General features: G+C 34.9%; 1 protein-coding gene across 3 annotated transcripts in view; it reads right to left on the bottom strand.

Moving 5' to 3' along the window:
- LOC121370621 (F-actin-monooxygenase MICAL3-like) overlaps nt 1-18,645 on the bottom strand; it is a 98,100-nt gene that overhangs the window by 31,472 nt on the left and 47,983 nt on the right. For all 3 annotated transcript variants that reach the window (XM_041495979.1, XM_041495978.1, XM_041495977.1), the window contains exons 4-13: nt 15,147-15,354; nt 13,748-13,861; nt 12,604-12,705; nt 11,587-11,843; nt 9,808-10,065; nt 8,710-8,915; nt 8,297-8,445; nt 7,822-7,975; nt 7,052-7,248; nt 187-299 (exon numbers count right to left, since the gene is read on the bottom strand). In XM_041495979.1, coding sequence (XP_041351913.1) covers nt 187-299; nt 7,052-7,248; nt 7,822-7,975; nt 8,297-8,445; nt 8,710-8,915; nt 9,808-10,065; nt 11,587-11,843; nt 12,604-12,705; nt 13,748-13,861; nt 15,147-15,354 — 1,758 coding nt within the window. The remainder of the gene's footprint in view (nt 1-186; nt 300-7,051; nt 7,249-7,821; nt 7,976-8,296; nt 8,446-8,709; nt 8,916-9,807; nt 10,066-11,586; nt 11,844-12,603; nt 12,706-13,747; nt 13,862-15,146; nt 15,355-18,645) is intronic.

The following is an 18,645-nucleotide window of genomic DNA, read 5'->3' on the forward strand; positions in this document are numbered from 1 at the left end:
TGTATAATTGATCTAAATCGCATTTAAAGATCGATCAGGTGTCAAATAATTTCTTTTATTTAAATACCTTTAATTTTGCTATATTTTATTTTACTAATTGAAACTTGAATTTGGCCCAAATTCTGGCTAAACAATATCTAACAAAATTCAGCCTGAACTGTGTTACAACATATTACAAACATTTACCCTCTTTGATTTGGATAGGCGAGAACTGAGACGATGTAGAAATGAAATCTTGCGGGCCGGGGTGCGCAGAATTGGTGCTTCATCGCTGACAACTTTAGGCTTTGGAAGCCGCACTAAAATAGAATCAATTAGGAATTAGTTATTGGCAATCCTTTAAACCACTTAATAACTTTTATCAGAAAACCTTTAAGCATATATAATAATCAGTAAAAATCAACAGCAAGGATTAAAATAAAAATGTTTTGGATAAAAACCTTCATATGTATAGTCCAGTATTGACTATGAATTGTTTCTTCATCCACACAAACACAACTGTTGAGTTGTTCAACACATGAACTTGCCGAATAAATGGTGTTGATTATGGACAAATCCAGACCAATCACTATGAACAAAGGTGGCCAACTGTACTAAATGGCACTGTGAATACGCAGCTAACAACTGATACAATATAGATAGTGAGTTTGTATTCCATTCAAGGCATGGGATTTTAAATACCAGTACATAATTTAAAGTTTTTTGTTTAACGACACCACTAGAGCACATTGATTAATTAATTATCGGCTATTGGATATCAAACATTTGGTAATTCTGACTCGTAGTCATCACATGAAATCCGCTACATTTCTCCTAATGCAGCAAAGGATCTTTTATATGTACTTTCCCACAGACAGGATAACTCATACCATGGCCTTTGATATACCAGTTGTGGTGCACTGGCCCATTGATGGAGATCGATCTCAAACCAACCATACATCAATCAAGCAGTTTACCACTGGGCTATGTCTCAGCCCACCAGTACATGAATACTATACTGTACTACAGAACTGAGAACAGGTGTGCCCACCAAACTGAAGTATAATCTATAAACTGTGAGTCAGTAGAATGAGTGGTAGCATGCACACTGTGGAGAATTGTTCACACAGATTTAGTTTTTTAATGAGAGACAACACCAGTCATGAGAGCTGTACAAGTTGGGACAGACTTCAATAGTCTGAGAAGCAGTCAACCAAACAGGAAAAGAATCAAATTCAGAGAAATGTTTGGACTGGGATGGGGAAGAGGAGGTATAAACATAAATAATAATTAGCACTAAAAAACCATGTAGATGTCTGTAAGCTAAGGCGATCAAGATATAAAATAAAATAAAATAGTTTGTACGTTATTTCTACAAAGTATGCATGTGTTTGTAATATTAACATTATAAAGATGTCAAATGCAAACATGAAAACAACATACAAAATGACATCTTGGAACTTAAAGGATTTGGACTTGTTAAATCACCATTAGCAGCATTACATTTTTGTAATAAAATGACATATGTAAATTATTACACCCTGGTCATGAATTTAATAGTAACAAGATGCCCATGGGGCTGAAACACTCACACGTTATTAAACTAACTATATCTCTGAAAAGTGAACCATAGTAACAATGATTTATCACGAATGGTCATTTGGTGACCGGTTAATTTGACATTAACATAGCAAATGAAATTTTGAGGCTTATAATTTCACCTGTGACATAATTAGGGAATAAATGAAGATGTAAACTGGTGATGGTCAGAGTCATCAGAGGACCATTTGTACCAGCTTTATTGAAATCTTCATGGTGAAACTTGAGAACAAGTTAAAAAATCTCTCAGCTAATCGAGGCTATGGCAGCCATATTAGATTTCAAATTGTTGCGAAAAATAGTAATACTTGGTCAGGGCCATGAGAATTGTTTTACTAAATTTGGTTAAAAACTGCATGGTGAAACATGATGGCCATATTGGTTTTTGAATTGGCCCTAAAAATGACAATACTCATTAGAGGATCATTTGTTGAAATTTGTCTCATGGAACTTGAAAAAAAAAAATCTCTTGGTCAATGGCCATGAGAGGATCATTTGCACCAAGTTTGGTTAAAACCTGCCTAGTGGAACTTGAGAAGAAGTCGAAAATGTTCCTGCCAATCAGAGGCTAGGATGACCATCATGGATTTCAAATTGGCTTGAAAAATAAAAACACTTTCTCAGAGCCATGAGATGATCATTTGAACCACATTTGGTGGAACTTGAGAAGAAGTCAAAAATGTCCAAGTTAATCAGAGGCCAGGGTGGCCATTGGGATTTTAAATTGGCCTGAAAATAACAACTCTTAGTCAGGGCCATCGGAGGGATTATTTGGACCAAGTTTGGTTGAAACCTGCCAGGTGGAACTGGGGAGGAAGTCACAAATGTGAAAAGTTGATGGACAAAGGACACCATATCATTGCATAAGCTCTCATGGCCCTTCGAACCAGGTAAGCTAAATAATGCTTTTAGCCAGACAGTGCAGGAAAATTGTTTTGACTGGTTTATATGCTTCACATTAAACTGAATTACCATATAGGAGCCAGACAAGCTGAATGGCAGCATTTAATCACTGTTGCTGAATGCATCGTTGCTAACTTGTTTATTATCCTTTATACTGATGATCCTAAGGTGTATGAGAAAAATGTTTAATCCATGTCAGCATACTAAGACTCAACCATTGATTTCCATGCTCCAGAAAAGAGCACTGGGTTAAAACACCCAAATTTTAGCCTTGGGATTGATTATGAATGTACATGTGTACATGTGTGTTAAATGTTCAAAAGCTTAGAGAAGGCCATATGGAATCCTGACACAAATTTCATAAATCAGTACATCTCACATGCGAGTGTAATAATTTCTTTTTCATTCATTTTTTTTTAATGAATAATAAGGACCATCTCATTATGTTTTAACCACAACTGACGTCACTTCCCAAAATTATGTCATTACACTTGTTATTATATGCGTGCTTCATATGGCTTTTATTAACTTGGTTATGTTGAACCATGTAAATAACTATTAACTGCCATATTAATATTACTGTATCTAGTGGATAATTACTGTATTAAGAAATTCTACTTTTATTAGTGCACCCACATTTAACAAGAGGACAAAACAGATGGGATTTTTCTTACTTTATATAAACATGAAAATCTCCACTATAGACTGTGGCCCCATCCCAGCCTTAATATTACAACTTGTTCTTGATCCTGTGTGTATACAATTGTGCATGTACTTTAAACTGTGTACATCAGCATCTATCTTTTGAGAATAAGACTATGTAGTATTGGAGTTTTGTGTTTAATGTGTACATCAGTATCTATCGTTTGAGAATAAGACTATGTAGTATTGGAGTTTTGTGTTTAATGTGTAGATCAGTATCTATCGTTTGAGAATAAGACTATGTAGTATTGGAGTTTTGAGTTTGCTGTGTACATCAGCATCTATCTTTTGAGAATAAGACTGTAGTATTGGAGTTTTGTGTTTAATGTGTACATCAGCATTTATCTTTTGAGAATAAGACTATGTAGTATTGGAGTTTTGTGTTTACTAAAAATATTATCATTAGTATTGTTATTCATTATTAAGACGGCAGTCTTGTTCGAGTTGTTAAAGCAATAAAAAATAATACAAATTTGAAGACATATTAATGGAAGTCTGTTTTATATAATTTTAATCTGAATCCATGGTTATGTTTCTTTATAAATGACCTAGAATTTGCTTCTGTAGATGTTTTGCATCAAGAGGTCTGTGTTCTTACACTTGAAAAAACCCATAAAATTCCAGGACTTTAACAGGGCATTTTAAAACATTTTCCAGGACATGAAATATTTAATCAATGAGTTCTTATAAGAAATTGTTGTCTGAATTTAGACAGGTTATGAGATATTTATAAAGATAATAGTGGTATTTTGTTTAACTTCAAATAACATGCATCAAATTTGTTTTGCATCAGCTGAAAAAGCCTGTGAGTGTGTATAAATGGCAGTAATAATTTTTATTTTCTCCCAAGTGTTTTAAGCATCTGAATTGTAATCAAAACGATCAAATAACATAACAAATGTAGTAGCACTTTCTTTATTGCAAAAAGTCTGAAATCATAAGTTATCAAAAATATCACATTCAAGCTGAAATACAAAAACAAAACAAAACTTAATAAATCTTTTTTTTTATCACATCAATATATATGTTTGTTTTTTGGGGTTTTTTTAAATTAAAACATTTTTGTTAACAAACTTAAACTAGATACACAGATCTGTTAGCAATATAAAATTAACTAAGTGTCTCACAGTCATATTTAAAATCTGCTCTCATAAATATAAAATAACAATTAAAAAAAACACATTTACCATGATTTGCCATAACCTGATTACAACTAAAAAAAACAATAATAATGTTCCTACACAGTATATGAAATATGGATCAAAGAGATTCTTCTTCTTAAAAACACATTTAATAACAACCAACAGATTTAACAGGCATCCACTGACACCCAATATTACTGGGTTTAAAGAAACGTAGCTAATAAAGTGGAATTTATTGAATAAGAATACAATTAAAAACTAAAATTGTGCTTTTATATAAAATGATACAATGTCATGTAATTTTGAAATATGTACAGAAATCACATACAGGGCAAACATGTAAATCAACACTCATGTTTAAAAATATGGAAACAAAATGTGTTTATTATTACATAAAATATCACAGAATTAGCAACACTATTTAACAACAAAAAAGCTTGGTCAACAAAATTTGCAGCATGATGCATCTTGTCCGTTGAACTATCACCATCAGAGTGCTAAAACTCATACTGTTGAACCATGTCCTCTGAAGAATCACTAGGATTATCAGATTATCAGTGATGAAATTCATACTGTTGAACCACGTCCTCTGAAGAATCACTAGGATTATCAGATTATCAGTGATGAAATTCATACTGTTGAACCACGTCCTTTGAACTACATGTATTACAATCAGAATGCTGACATATGTGTTGAACCATGTCCTCTGAACAATCACCATGACTTTTAAGAGCGCTGAAATTCATCATACTGAACCATGTGCTGTGGACTGACTATCAGAGTGCTGAAATTCATCATGTTGAATCATGCACTTTGAACTATGGCCATCAAAGTGCTGAAATTCATCATGTTCAAACATGCCCTCTGAACTATGGCCAACAAAGTGTTGAAATTCATCCAGTTGAATCATGTCCTCTGAACTATGACTATCAGAGTGCTGAAATTTATCCAGTTGAATCATGCCCTCTGAACTATGGTCATTAAAGTGCCGAAATTCATCCTGTTGAATCATGCCCTCTGAACTATGGTCATTAAAGTGCCGAAATTCATCCTGTTGAATCATGCCCTCTGAACTATGGCCAACAAAGTGTTGAAATTCATTCAGTTGAATCATGCCCTCTGAACTATGGTCATTAAAGTGCCGAAATTCATCCTGTTGAATCATGCCCTCTGAACTATGGCCATCAAAGTGCTGAAATATGCCCTCTGAACTATGACCATCAAAGTGCCGAAATTCATTCGGGTGAACCATATACTCTGAACTATTACTATTAGAATGCTGAAATCCATCATGCAGATCCATGTCCTCTGAACTATCACTGTCAAAGTGCTGAAGTTCATCATGATAAACCATGTTTTCTAAAGTATTATCTGGATCATCCAAAATATCTTCCACACCAATGCCCAAGTTCACACAATTTCTCTCCAACCTTTCTCTTCGTTTGTTTCGGGCTGAATTCGAGAAACGACATCTCAGTTCTTCCATATCTACTTTATAAGACATAACATCACTCTCAGCAGTCAGCTTGAAATCACTGTCTGACGATTTCACATCTGATACTGGAAGCTGCAGACATTCAGGTTTGAGAGTTCGTCGATTCCTGGATGATATCTGTTGATCATTCGTCTTCTTGTATTTTGTGGCTGATGTAAAAAACCGACATCTCAGTTCTTCCAAATTTATTTTATAAGACATGTCATCATCATTATTAGCTGACTTATGTTCGTGTTCAGAGGTTTTCATATTTCCTAGGTGTTCAGGTTTATGAGACTCTGGATTCTGGCATAATTCTTTTTCTGGATGATTTCTCTTCTTCTGTTTATGGCCTGATGCTGAAAAAAGGCATCTCAGTTCTACCACATCTACTTTATAAGACCTATCATCACTTTTACATTCAGGATCTGAATTTGATGTTTGCAGTCCTTCATCTGGGAACTTGACAAGATCAGGTTTACAGGGCTGTAAACACTGAGCCTCTGATTCAGTAGCTAGTTCTTCAGCTTCTGCTTGATTAGCAATGATTTCATCAAGGATGTCGGCATCATCATCACTTGTACTAAACTTCGTGATTTTCTTCCCCATCTCAAGACTATCCTGTCTTCGACTGAACCTCTGTTTCAACCAGGCAAAGTCTAATGGGTAGTATGTTTCTTCCATGGTTGTCTGACGTTTCAGGGTGTAAGGTTTCTTCAAAGATACAACTTCGTCATCACTTTCAGAACCATCATCCACAGAAGAAGCTGTGACTAGTTTGTGTTGAAACATGCAGTCATCGGCAACTGAGTTAAAATTGAAAAATCTATTCTATGTATAAGCATGCACATTTAGACATTCATTTAAAACCATTTTTAACGTCACTATTTATGATCAGGAGAGGGATTCAATGTACATATATATATATATATATACATGTATATAATCTTTGTTCAAATACAACAGTTAGAGTTAAACATTTCTAAGTGTAAATGTAGTAATATTAGAACCACCACCCTGACATTATCAAAAATAAATTTGAGAGAACATATCAGAGACAGAGACAGAGACAGAGACACACAGAGAGAGAGAGAGAGAGAGAGAGAGAGAGGGGGGGGGGAGGAGAAAGAAGGGAAAGGAGGAGAAGAACTCAATTATAATAAATTATAGCAGAATATGGAAGCAAGTTGGATAATTTTTTAAAACACTGTCAGCAATAAAATAAGACGAGAAAAATGTGATCGCCACTCACTTGTAGGTAGCGGTTCAGACTTGAAGATCTGGAAGAGCTGAGACAGATAAGCAATGATGGTCAATTTGTCGGGGATGGCCGACGTGGCCATATCTTCGCCCGACATGACCGGGGAAACAGCGAGCTCCTTCTCAGCCGTGTCAAACGCTAACTGACAGTTTTTGGCCACCTCAGACTCTATCAGTTGGTTGAAGTCTCTGAAAAACAGATATATCAACAGTAGAATTATAAAAATGAACTTCTGTATTTTAAACAGAATGGAAAACTACAGTAAATAATGAAATTTTACAGATATGAAGGAATAACAGAGTAGAATGAAAGGAAATGTATATTTTTCGACACCTCAGCGCCATTTTAAACTATGGTTATTTGGTGTTTTAATATATGGTTATTTTGACATTTGGTCAAGAGAAAGTGAAAACCCACTGTTATCAGGGTTAAAATTTCACCACAGAATCGACGGCGTCAATTGCTGCTGCTGCCCTCCTTAATTGCCGTTAAGCCCCTAAAATCTTAGGGTGACGACGGCAAGAAAAATGTCGCGCTGCCTTACCTGGTTTGCCACAGTGCCATTCAGAATATTTTTTTTCTTAAAACCAAGCATTTTATTATTTAGAAATGACACAAAATGTAACATGAAAAATCACATCTAGCGAAGTCGGACACAAAGTGACAGGTCAGTTATACCAGGACGTAAAACAAAATGTGCTAAAACCAAAATTTTTTAAAACCTTAACGTAACTGTAATAGATATGTATTGTGGAACCTACATCAGAGAAGGTCTAAATGCGTGTATCAAGGCACAGAATGCGAGTCCACTTCTCCAAGAGCTTGTGAAGTCAACAATATGAACATTTCGGTACTGGTCTGTGTTGAGCACCTTTTGGCACCATCGCAGTATTGTATAGCTGTCAATGTTGCTATCTGAAAACAAACACATAATTTTTTTTTATTAACAATGCTATAACAACTGTTTAATTTTCGCTCGGTTATTCAGCACCAGAATTAACAAATAAAATGTCCACACAACCCATTCACGAAAATCTAACCTATTAAGCACTACGTATCTGGGTACTTGAGATTAATAATTATTTTAATTCATAACTAATTAACATTATATGGTTGTGCAGTGATCGTATTAACTTAGTAGGTTATACAATCACTACACTACCGCGTTTTATCAGTTTAATAAAAATAAAAAAAATAATAATAACTGGCAAGATATATAACTGAACAAATAATTACCATTAATGACTTGTGGAATTGTTTCGTTATTTCTGGCCCTCTTGGCTGGAATATCAACCAATTCTTTGAGCTCAGACTCATCTCCACCATCATAGAGGTGACGAACTTGGATTGGTTTTAAAGCTCTCTTCAAATGAAGATTGGGATACCTAAAAAATAAAGAATAAGAAAAAAACTTTAGTAAAGAAAAAAGGAAAGCAATATTTGTTTTGTGGTTGACAGAAAGAGATGAAACCTGATGCTGCCAATCCTGGGAAGACAGAGAGAGACAGAGACAGTGAGACAGAGACATAAACCCAGAGAGAGACCGTCAGACAGAAAAAAAAAAGGGAAAACCAAAAGATAATAACTATGGCTAACTGTCTATACAACATACAAACATCGAGTTTTTTTTATTTCATGATCATACTAACCGGGTATTAGGATCAAGACTGTATTGGCTGTGATTCTTGGCCAGAGTTTCTGGAGTTGTCTGAGACAGTAGCTGCAGAATACTCTCCCTCTCTGCAATTAAATGCCATGGTGTTGTGGTGTTTGAAGCCCACCGTTTGATCATCCATGCAGCATCAAATACGCCCAGAAATCCACGTGCACATCCAGAGCCAGTCGGCCAAAATGGCTGTAGAAAAAAACAACTAACATGTATCTGTCAACAATTAGAACGTCATGATAATACTAATAAAATGTTACATAGTTTGTTTCTTTGTTTTTAATTAGCGACACCATAAGAGCACATTGATTTATTAATCATCGGCTGTTGAATGTCAAACATTCTGTAATTCTGACATAGTCTTAGATAGGAAACCAGCTACATTTTCAAATTAGTAGCAAGAGATCTTTTATATGTACTATTCCAGAGACAGGACAGCACATACCATGGCCTTTGATATACTAGTCGTGAGGCACACTGGCTAGAGCAAGAAATAGATGTTAACCTTCTGACTACTGCAGGCGAGATATCACGCCAATCGACATACTGTACACTGTATACAGTGCATTCCCCAATTCATATTTCCCGCCGTTTTGCACACGGCACTCACAGGAAACGGAAATATAAATACACAAAACCAATTACTTGACAAGAGTTAAAAAAGTGGTTTAAGGCAAGTATCTTCGATTGACTAGTTCAAAGAAAATTTCATTTGATCTACATGGATTGAATTTACACAAGCTCACACCACCTCCTTATTTGCTTCCATTTCCATAACAAATACAAAACTGGTCCTTACATGAAAACATTTAAATGTCAAATCAAGTCATATTATGTATAGTCCATCCCAGAGGGAACGCCTTTTTTCATAGTATTGAATTTACTACAAGTTGTTTTTTTTTAGCTGATTGTTTTCTAAATTGAACACAAAAATAGTGGTGGTGGTGGGGGGGGGGGGGTTTAAATTTCCAAAACACCTTTACTTTTCTTCTTATGTCAAACCAAAACTGAAATTATTTACAAAATAAAATTTTTGTAGGATGGAATGGACTATAGGTCATAAATTATACTACTTCCTAACCTCCAACAAGCTGTCACCACAAATGCCCAAAAGCAGTTTGTGGTTATGCCGCTTGATAACTCGACTGGCGTTTTCCGCAGCAAACATAGACGTGAAATCGAACATGGCGACATCGGGCTGTCCAAAGTGGTTGACGGCGTAATCGAGGGCGGGAAGCTTGTGATTGGTGGAGAAATCGGCAGCCTCTCTCGCGTACGCCAGCAGTGCCTCGTGATTCACATTGCTCTGAGACAACAGCGTAGCTGCATCGCCATAATCCTGGGAGGAAAACAAAGAAGAAGAAAACACATTTAATAAAGGCAGGCAGGGTGTGGTTTAGTAGAATTCTCACCTGAATGTGTACAGCAGAGTTGTGGGATTGAGTCACATTGACCCCTTCTGTGAAAAGGACTCATTAGATTCACACCCTCTCCTAACCAGAGTTATGCCAGGTATTTGTCACCCTGCCTGTTGGAAAGTGCATATAAAAGTTTGCTTGCCGATGATCATAGTGAGTACCCTATGGGACTGTTGCAAGTGTTTTCCAGTTCAATCAACCAGTAGAAAGGTGCCAGAAAACTGTGCTAGAAAAACTGCCAAGCACATGTCCCCATGACGGTAATGCACCTTTTCATTCATTAATTGGTATCATCGTTTAGGAGGTAGACAGCCATTGCTACCTGTTCATTACGTTTTTCCATAATCAATCTAATTAAAATTAGCTCCACTATTACATGTGGATCTAAAGACAGCCAGTTGGAGCTCATGTCCACCAATCAAAACCTTACTTGCACAATCCTGCCAGTGATTTAAAAATAATTTGAAAACATTCCGAATTATCCTGAGGGTATACGACATGTTTCGTGTGAATTACGAATGCCTTAAAACATGTTTTATTTTATAAAATAAATAATTTTTAATGTAAAATTGAAGACTGATAACGTATTGGTATGGTTCGCTGTACTGTGGCCACTAAAATAGACTTGCCCGATATTTTTAGAATTTGTATGCTCCCAAATAACGTTATAAAAGGCGAAGTGTGATTGGTCAATATTTAAATTATTATTTACAGACGAAATGTTACCTGGACATTGGGGACTACGCAGTGTTGTTAGTTTTAAATCACTGGCAGGATTGTGCAAGTAAGGTTTTGATTGGTGGACATGAGCTCCAACTGGCTGTCTTTAGATCCACATGTAATAGTGGAGCTAATTTTAATTAGATTGTTCCATAATCAAAGGTGGTATATGAAATCACACAATATGTAATACTGCATGCATTCCTTTTAGTGACATAATATTTATCAGCTGAGAAAAGGGTTGTGACGTCATGATACAAAAGTAAAAAGCAGTGAATTTTATAATAATTATAGTAAAATCGTAAGTATCACTGATTTAGAAAATATTTCTGGCACTTGTCCTTTTGTAGATGGTCTTCCTGACACCCGTCTCAAGAAAATCAATCCTTGGAACTCACTTAAGCAAAAAAATGTTTTAGACTGTCAGAAACACCATCTACCAAAGTACTCGTGCCAGAAACCATTAAATTCTTATATGCTTTGGTAGCCAGGGATCTTTTATCAGTTATTTTCTTACACAGCTAGTAGCCACATATTAAATCACCCATGGAACAAATGATTTTTAAGAACCATCTTAAATACAACATGAAATACTTTAAAATACTGCTTGCTTACTTAATAACAAGAATATAACCAAATCTGTAATATTATTTTAACATGTATGCATGCAAAAAAACACACACAAAAAAGACACAAGTAATTAAGCGTTAAATCATTGTTACCTCTTTTAAAACTCCCTTATCAAGCAGGCTGTCCTTTTTAGCTGTCATCACAAAATAGTGCGTTTCATCCTTGTAGTACACAATGTTTTCTAAACCAATGCCAGTTTTATCTTTCAGATCAAGAAAGAACTTCTGGTTGAATATGAAGGCAACCCCACTGATTTCCTCAACATAAGCCTCAGCAGTGGTGTTCCGGTTAATAAAATTAGCAGTGATCCCAATGGCGATCTTCCCTCGAAACTCCTTGCGAGGAAAGCCTAATTGATAAAAACAATTAATAGTCATAAACATTTAACACAAATAAGTTTTAAAGACAGTCCCGTATCCTAAGGACTGAAGCAAAATGCATGTTAGATTTGTCTCCTTGTATTAGGTACAACGTAACTTTAATTATATGGATGTAATTCTTTTGTGGACATGTAATCCAATTGAGGTATATAACTATAATATTTTATTACATACATGTATGTACCTATTCAATCTTACTATAGTAATAAAGACATTTTCAAAACCGTAATAAATATATCTTGTATCACAAATATGTTCAACGTGGACCGGAACTTTTAAATGGGGAATTCCTTTTTTATTTTTACTGGAGTTGGAGCCTTTTTGTTACTGAAGTCATGTATGATTTACAAATGACATCACATCGTATTTGAAACATTATACAAGATTGCTGCAGAGTATGATTCTTAACGTTAAGTAAATCCATGAAAGGAGGATTGACCATAGATTTAAGAAAGTGTAAATATCAATTTTGAATTATACCATGCATATTTTTATGGCTGGATGTATGACTGAATGCCTGGCTGGATAAGTGGCTGTGTGGCTGAGTTAGTAAATCGATTGATGGGTTGGATGGCTGAATGCCTGGCTGGGTAAGTGGCTGGGTGGATAAGTGAGTGAGAATGGATGGATGGATATATGGGATGGATGGATGAATGAATGGATGGTGGGGGAATGCAGATGGGGACTAATACATTTATAAAGTAACACTAAAAATAATAACCACTTTACCAGGAATGGTATTTCGTTTTCCATCACAGCAAATCAAAACATCGTACTGGTATTCAGACACTGGGTGGTCCCTAGGGGTCACCAAACATCGCCACCCAACAGCTGAAATATCAAGGCTAATTTGTGTGACTATAGTTCCAGGAAGAAAACTAGTTTTAAGACAAAGTCAAAACTTTAAGACTATGAACATACATGTACATAATGTAAACAAAACAAAACCAAAAAACATAATTAAAAAAAAAATTTTTTACAATATCAAAGGAACTGTTAGTTGTAAACACTGTACAACATAATACAACTGAGATGTAAGTTAAATCTGATAATTAACACAGTATCTAAAAATAATTATCTATATTTATAAATAATAACCAAAATAACAAGTTATTAATGAAAACAAATAACTTAAGGAATAATATAATACACTTCATTTTGTATTTGAGATGGAATTATATTGTTTACTATAATCTGACCAAATATAAAAAAACACTGCCATCACACTGGGGTTTTTCAGCAATGATTTCTTTTCACTATATTTTGCTTTCCTTCCCACCCCAAACACAATATACACTCAGACAGGTAACTGGGGTGTGTTTTTTATACTGACAACTGATTTATCTATTCATAAAAGTATGACAGACTACAGCAATGGCATGTCAGTTCTATAGGAATTATTTTAATCTATAGTTATTTAAACAGAGAAAAACATACTGCCCCTGACCCTTCTTCCCTTTCCTTCTTACTGGCTCTGAATTGTGCAGCTAATTAATCTATATGTATCACTACTATTTTTTATTTTATTTGTTTATTTCAACTTATTTTCGTGCTTATATCCAATTAAGGTTCAAGTATGCTGTTCTGGACACACACCTCAGCTATCTGGGCTATCTGTCCAGGACAGTGGATTAGTTGTTAATGAAAAAGAGGGTGTAGTGGTCTTATGTACACCTACCCATCAAGTTGTTAAAACTCACTCTGGGTGGGAGCCAGTACCGGGTTGCAAACCCAATACCTACCAGCCTTATGTCTGATGGCGTATCCACGACACCACTGAGGCCGGTTACTACTATTAAGTTTGCTGACAGGATAACAATCCATCCATGAAATTGGTTTTATTATTTATAACTCAACAAAATATTTTGCTTACAGGTTGTCTGGTCCTTAGGGGGTTCGAGAATTTCATCAAAAGAAACATTAACATGGACCTCAACACCCAATATAAGTGCCACTTTCAGAAGAATACACTGTAGCTGTCGTATACCTGTAATGAAGAACAGTTGCACGTAATATAATAAACCTGTAGCTACAAGTGAAATTCAAATAGAAATATTAGATCAGTGTTCGAGATTAAATTTTTTGGCCAGTATCCCAGTTGGATACTAACATTTCAAAATCTGGTATCCCACCTGAGAATTTAGTATTATATGGCATCCCGGTGGGATACTGGGTTCTTGAAGTCTGGTATCCAAAATTAAATTCTGGTATCCCCGGGATATCGGGATACCGTTAATCTCGAACACTGTAGATCATCGTGCAAATTATGAGCCATCACATCTTATACACTGTAGGTCATACACATGTTTGGGTATGCATGGATGCATGCATTTTGCACTGGTTGTGGTGTTCATAATTGAAAATTAATAGCATATCCATTTTCCACACAATTTTTACACAATATTAATGGTAAATATGTTTTAAAAAATAAAAATAGGGCAAAAATATGAGTTACGGTAATATATATTTTAATGAACATTTTCTTATAATAGTAACTAATACAAAATACAATAAATAAAGCAAATATTTAATTTTAACCAAGAAATATGAAAATGATAAACAAAACATTTAAAACATATTTCAGATGATGCTAAAATATGGAATTATGGAACAGTTTTGATGGGGTTTTTTAATTTATGAGACAATCATGATATTTTACAATTATGATAAAATGACCTACATTAAATCTGTAACTCAAGCTTTCAATAATTATGGAAATCACGCCATGTTACATTGTTATGTAAAAAGTCACTGTTAATGACATAAAACTCTCTGAACTGAATTTACAATAAAAAAATAGTTTTGCTTAACGACACCACTAGAGCACATACATTTATTAATCATTGGCTACTGGATGTCAAACATTTGGTAATTCTGACTTATAGTCTTAGAGAAGAAACCCATTACTTTATGTTCATCAGTAGCAAGGGTTCTTTTATATGCACCTTCCCAGACAGGATAGCACATACCACAGCCTTTGATATACATGTACCAGTCGTGGTGCACTGGCTGGAACGAAACCTAGCCCAATGGACCCACCGATGGGGATTGATTCCAAACCGACCGTGCATCAGGCTAGCACTTTACCACTGGGCTACGTCACCTCCAATATTTATTATTACTGTTATGATATTTTTTATATGTACAATCATTAGCCTTTAACATGTCTGTAAGATGGTGATATAAGGGCCCCAACCCTGACACTATATTTGTTTCTGGGATTATTAAACTTTACTTTAGAATTTTTTTTACAAAACAATAATAAAACTCACTAATGTGGTCTATAGCACCAGCACAGAATTTGCCAAAGAACTTCTTGGCCCCCAGGTTCTTGAGATCGGTGATGAGGAATGGCCACAGGTGCAGCACATTGTTACGAGAGAACCGGTCTCTCTTCTCCACGACAACGGCTCGCCCACCCAGAAAGGCAACTTCTATAGCAATGCGCAGACCACAGGGACCTGCACCGATCACCAGCACCTGAAAGAACAGGCATGTCTGTTAATTAACACCACAGCACACCATTTAATCAACAGTCATTAGGTGTCTGCATACAGACATTAACAACACAATTAAGTACTGGCAGAACTCAGAATTTCACATTTTATGGGAACCACGTTTTTGGTTCTGTGCCCTGTGATCATTGAAACCAATCGAAAACTGTCTTTCAGTAATCACGGTAATGGTGGATTAAGCAGGGTTTCTGCCAGTGTAAAACAGGTATGATGCCATACCCAAATGTTTGTGCAGATTTTGACAAAATTAATGACTCTTATCACTATTGTATGATTTTCTTAACCCTAACCATAAACCTAACCCATTTTCTTTCTGGAGGAGGCCCCCCATACCCCCTGTCGACTGTGGTTGCATTCACAACACACAATATAAATATTCAATTACATAGCGTCATGCTCAAAAGTTCTTTCTGGCAGAAACCCTGTTAAGTTTGGCACATAATAATGAGTAATCAACTTCCATAAAATCCGGAGATCTGACAGGTATCTGAAATAATGATACTTAAAAATTACTCCTAGGTTTAAAGGCATTATATAATCGTGCATTGTAAAGACTAAAATATAAATCTGTTCAAATATGTAGAGCTGCCTCTATTCCGGTGAAACAACAAGTAAATCATACTAAATGACCAACTTACAAATTTATGTTTCATAACAGAACAAATATTCAGGTATGCATCTACATTTATAAAAAAAAAAATATATAGCTACAACCTTCCTTATCAACAAGGTAGTGCAACAAAAAGGTAGTTTAAACATATTTTTCTATATATATATATTTTGGAAAATATTTGTCTATATAAAATTAAATATATTTTGTAGATTATAATCTACTATGCGATGCAGGGTCTTCTGTGGAATTTTTATACAGCATACATACTCATTTTTATTAAGTTTTTTATTAATTTGATTTTACTTCATTACATTTCAGTTTGATTTTTTTTTTAAAGTTAATTTAAATTAAGGAACTGTTCTGAGTTTGCAGTCATTGTAAGATGTTTCTGACTAACAGAGCCATTTTGGAGACTAAAAATAAATATTAAATACATTTTCTTGTATAGAATATATGATATACCAGACTTTTCATGCCCAGTGTGTTTGCGGTCTTGTACTAATGTTATAGCAGTCACTGTTCATTTTCTTTGTAACATACATTTCTTTCACCTATACTACCGGTACATGTATATTATTATAAAAATTGGCTGACACAAAGTTTGTACTAGTGTGAGTGCTGATATTAAATACAGTCTTCTAAGTTTGCTACCATTGTAACATGTTTTCGGCTAACAGATCCTTTGTGATTACTAAAACTACCTATTAAAGATATTTTCTTGTTTAGAATATCAGTATCTGTAGAGACAAGGTGCTTGTTGTTATCCAAATGTTTGTAAGTAGCTCAAAGCAGATTTTACTTTACAAATGTAGATTATTTCCTCAATTTTTTTTAAAATGTGGCCAATTTAAAAATACTTTTATTAGCCAAAGACTAAAGGTTGTAGACACTATATAAAACTTATCAATTAGCTAATTTGGCAATGTCCAGGGTAAGCCCCCTCCCCCCAATGATCATTTTTGGAAGAGCCCTAACCGACAAACTCGATTTGATCAGATTTTCAGGAAACTGGGGTTGATTCTAAATCCTGGGCTACCTTCTTAAATCTAGCAGTCAATTTAGCAGCTATCTTTTTAAACAGTGTTTCTGTTGTTCAAATACTGTTAAACCTCAAGTGTGTATTTACTGAAGGCTGCCACAATAATCCCGTACGTGATTTGATGTGTAAAATAAGACTGAAAACACACAACTAAACACTGTGGAAAGCTGAATAAATGAACGTTTCTCAAAAACGCTTTACAGTTTTTTCTACACATAAAATTCTCTTGTCACATCAGCGTGAACAGAATAATCTGAATATACATGCAAAAAGAATGTTAAATATGAAAAATAAATGCAAAAACATGTTGGATATTCCCTCCCCACTTTTTATTTTTTATAATTGCAATAAAACTTGTACCGATTGTTTATTTTTATCTTGGGACATTTTGTGACAAAATATAAAATTGATGGTGAATCTCTAATAATGAAAAATTTGTTTTTTTTAACAACACCACTAGAGCACATTGATTTATTCATCATCGGCTATTAGATGTCAAACATTTGGTAATTTTGACATATAGTCTTAGAAATGAAACCCATTACATTTTTTCCATTAGTAGCACCATCCCAGAGACAGGATAGCACATACCACAGTCTTTCATATACCAGTCATGGTGCACTGGCTAGAATAAAAAAAGGCCAATGGGCCCACCAACAGGAATCAATTCCAAACAGACCATGCTTCAAGCGAGCACTTTACCACTAGGCTACATCCCGCCCGCTCATTTAACAATGATACCATTATAAATCTCGGAACAATACAGCCATTATGTGAAATGCAAGTCTACAAAAGTTAAAGGTTAATCTGGAGATAATTACATGTCTAGATGTTTTTGGTGTTATACAGATTTATGTGAATCACATTTCTGAGTAGGTAATATAATAATATCTGCAAAGTTGAACAGCTATAAAGATACACTACTTTGCATTTCTTATTAAACAATGTTCTGAGTTACCGGTAAACAAATATTTCTCTCTGTTTTTTTCTCACTGAACAAAGATCCTTTGTTTGTACTAGCTGTGGTCCATATGTGATTTAACCTGCAGGAGTGAACTCCGACTTTCTCTTCTCTTTTTAGTCTGTATACACACATTGGCCACATATCGCTTCACAGAATTCTGCATAACTGTGGACTTTAAATTCTTCCACATGATCTAATTTGGAAGTCAATATTAACTAAAATGGAGAATTTTTTTTTATAGAATATGTTTTCTTCTTCTATGAATGGAAGAAAATCGATCAAATTTTTCTTAAGATAACTGGCAACATTACAAATAATAGGAACTATTCTCTTGAGAAATCTTGAATGATAAATCCATGTAGTGTGTGATCGAGAAGAAAATCCTCCACACTGTCAGACTAATTGAGCAGAGTTCAAAATGTGTTTTTTAAAACTGTGGAATAATGATGGAACCATGCACTGTGTTAAGCAAAAAAACAACAAAAAAACATGTATACACAAAACCATGCACACAAACACACACACACACGCACGCACGTATACACACACACACAATTCTCTTTCTCTGAATAAAATGTTTTTGAATTGTTAGTAAAAAGACACTACGCAGATCTGCACCCTTTTTCTGCTTTTAAAGTTA

Source organism: Gigantopelta aegis, chromosome 4 (assembly GCF_016097555.1).
Source record: "Gigantopelta aegis isolate Gae_Host chromosome 4, Gae_host_genome, whole genome shotgun sequence".
NCBI classification, from domain to species: Eukaryota; Metazoa; Mollusca; class Gastropoda; order Neomphalida; family Peltospiridae; genus Gigantopelta; species Gigantopelta aegis.